We start from the raw sequence: 2,261 nt of genomic DNA on the forward strand, positions 1-2,261 counted from the left end.
TCCTTTGTGTTCATTTGCTTTGTGTAACATACTAGTTTATTAGTTCACTGATAGAATCACAGAATCATAGATTCCTTTGGGTTGGAAGAGACCTTTAAGATCGTCAAGTCCAACCATTGAGCCATTAGGGCTCTAAAGTCCTCTGCTAAAACAGATCAGGATCTGTCAGGGTTGGAAGGGACCACAAGGATCACCCAGTTCCAACCCCTCTGCCGTGAGCAGGGACACCTCCCACTAGATCAGGCTGCCCAGAGCCTCATCCAGCCTGGCCTTAAAGACCCCCAGGGATGGGGCCTCAACCACCTCCCTGGGCAACCCCTTCCAGGGTCTCACCACTCTCATGGTGAAGAACTTCTTCCTCATGTCCAGCCTGAATCTGCCCACTTCCAGCTTTGCCCCATTCCCTCTAGTCCTGTCGTTACTCGATAGCCTAAAAAGTCCCTCCCCAGCTTTCTTGTAGGCCCCCCTAAGATACTGGAAGGCCACAATAAGGTCACCTCAGAGCCTTCTCTTCTCCAGACTGAACAGCCCCAACTCTCTCAGTCTGTCCTCGTAGGAGAGCTGCTCCAGCCCTCGGATCATTCTGGTGGCCCTTCTCTGGACACACTCCAGCAGGTCCACGTCCCTCTTGTAATGATAATCCCTTGATGCAGAGCATTGGTATGATGCTGTACAGTATTCACAACGGGAGAGAGTTTGCTTAGATGAATTTGTAGAATGATAACTTTGTAATAAAATGCAAGTATTAAAAAAAACCAAGTTAGAAGCATTTAAATTAGGCTTTAGATTTGTTTTTGTTCTGTCTTCTCAAAGAACTTATTGGTGTAGAATTCAATCATAAAGACCAAAGTATCAATGGATATTTAGTTAAACTGGTCCAATTAGGATCCTAAGGGAACAGGGTTTCATTTGTAGTGTCAGAAGTCTGTGCAGGGTGCTAGCCTCCAAACTGAAGCCTCTGGTGTGTTCTTGAAAGGGGGCACAGCTGCTCATCTCTCAAGCTGTTTACTTGGGACATAAAATTCCTGGGTACTGTAGGGTTTTTTTTCATTATAATTCTGTCACATGATCACTTACATTTGGATTTATTTTGTGTGTTACTGTTACAAAGTTAGATACATTTATTTGCATATGGGACTTATTTAATCTGAGAACTCATGTGCTTCTCTTTTTATTTTTTTTTTTTTTGGTCTAGTTTTAGACTTCCGTAAAAAACAAATCTAGGTATGCAGTCCCAAATAGGGATTGCTAAGGTTTTGTCATAAGTACCTTGAGCAGCCTTAACTGTTACTATTGAATAGCCTTTCTGACAACATTTCAAGGTTTGTTCTTCATCCTGGAATAGTTCTAAACCATGGTAATAACTTCCTCATGTAGATATAAATCTAAAATAAATAGTAAAATTAAGTGTTTCAAGGCTTGTTTGTTACAAAATGTATCCTTCCAACCATGGAGAAAGAGAAAGCTAAGCCTGAATCTTATAATCCCTCTTCTGGCCAGATAGATCCAAATGAAAGCTCTTTCCATCTTGAAAAATTAATGCTCCTAAAACATCTTTGGCCTATAGAACACCATGGATTTAATTTGACATTTCCGTGGTAGGAGGCCGCTCCTAATATTTCTACATGATTCATTCTCTTCTGTAAGAGACTATAAAAAAGGCTGGTGGAAGGATGTTGATTAGAAGGCTTTGTCAGTACTGATAGGACACATGAAGGAAAAAACTGATAAAGTTTTACCCAATTGTAATGTAACACAAAGTGTCTATTAAAGGGTTGGCAAGACCTTGGAAAGTAAAGGAAGCTGATTTCCATTGCCAAAATGAACACTACAGTGCTATGCAGAAAAATATTTCAATATTTTGTTCATGTTTTTTGCTAATTTTTCTTTTCAGGAATCAAGAATCCGGTTTCAGTTGCAAATCAATTGTTGTGTGAAGGGCAGAAGGGAAAACTCTCTGCTGGCAGAATCCCACCTTGGTAATTGCTTTGTTCTGCTTGACTTTACTTTGCTCTCTCGTCTCTACTGCATGCAATGTTTGAAGGTTATGTCTTGTCCCAAGAAGGCTGGTGCTATTTTAACTGCCAGTGATAGTGTGCCTTGAAAAAGAAGATTAACCTTGTTCTCTGATCTTGACATGTCTTGTACACTTGGTGAAACGAGTATTGCAAATAGATGCCAACACAAATTTGTGATAATTTGTCTGTGTGATTATTTCCAGTTATGTCATACTGAATTTTTACATTTGTTACTGTAGCATT

The 2,261-nt window shown here is 40.2% G+C and overlaps 1 protein-coding gene across 1 annotated transcript in view; it reads left to right on the forward strand.

Annotated features, from left to right (window-relative positions):
- LOC103771136 (threonine aspartase 1-like) overlaps positions 1 to 1,979 on the forward strand; it is a gene marked incomplete at its 3' end in the record, with an annotated part of 12,456 nt that extends 10,477 nt beyond the window's left edge. Inside the window, exon 5 of the mRNA XM_008938424.1 lies at positions 1,895 to 1,979. Within this exon, the coding sequence (XP_008936672.1) occupies positions 1,895 to 1,979 (85 nt within the window). The remainder of the gene's footprint in view (positions 1 to 1,894) is intronic.
- Positions 1,980 to 2,261: the final 282 nt, after the last annotated feature.

Source organism: Merops nubicus, unplaced genomic scaffold, assembly GCF_000691845.1.
Source record: "Merops nubicus isolate BGI_N331 unplaced genomic scaffold, ASM69184v1 scaffold21644, whole genome shotgun sequence".
In the NCBI taxonomy this organism is placed as follows: Eukaryota; Metazoa; Chordata; class Aves; order Coraciiformes; family Meropidae; genus Merops; species Merops nubicus.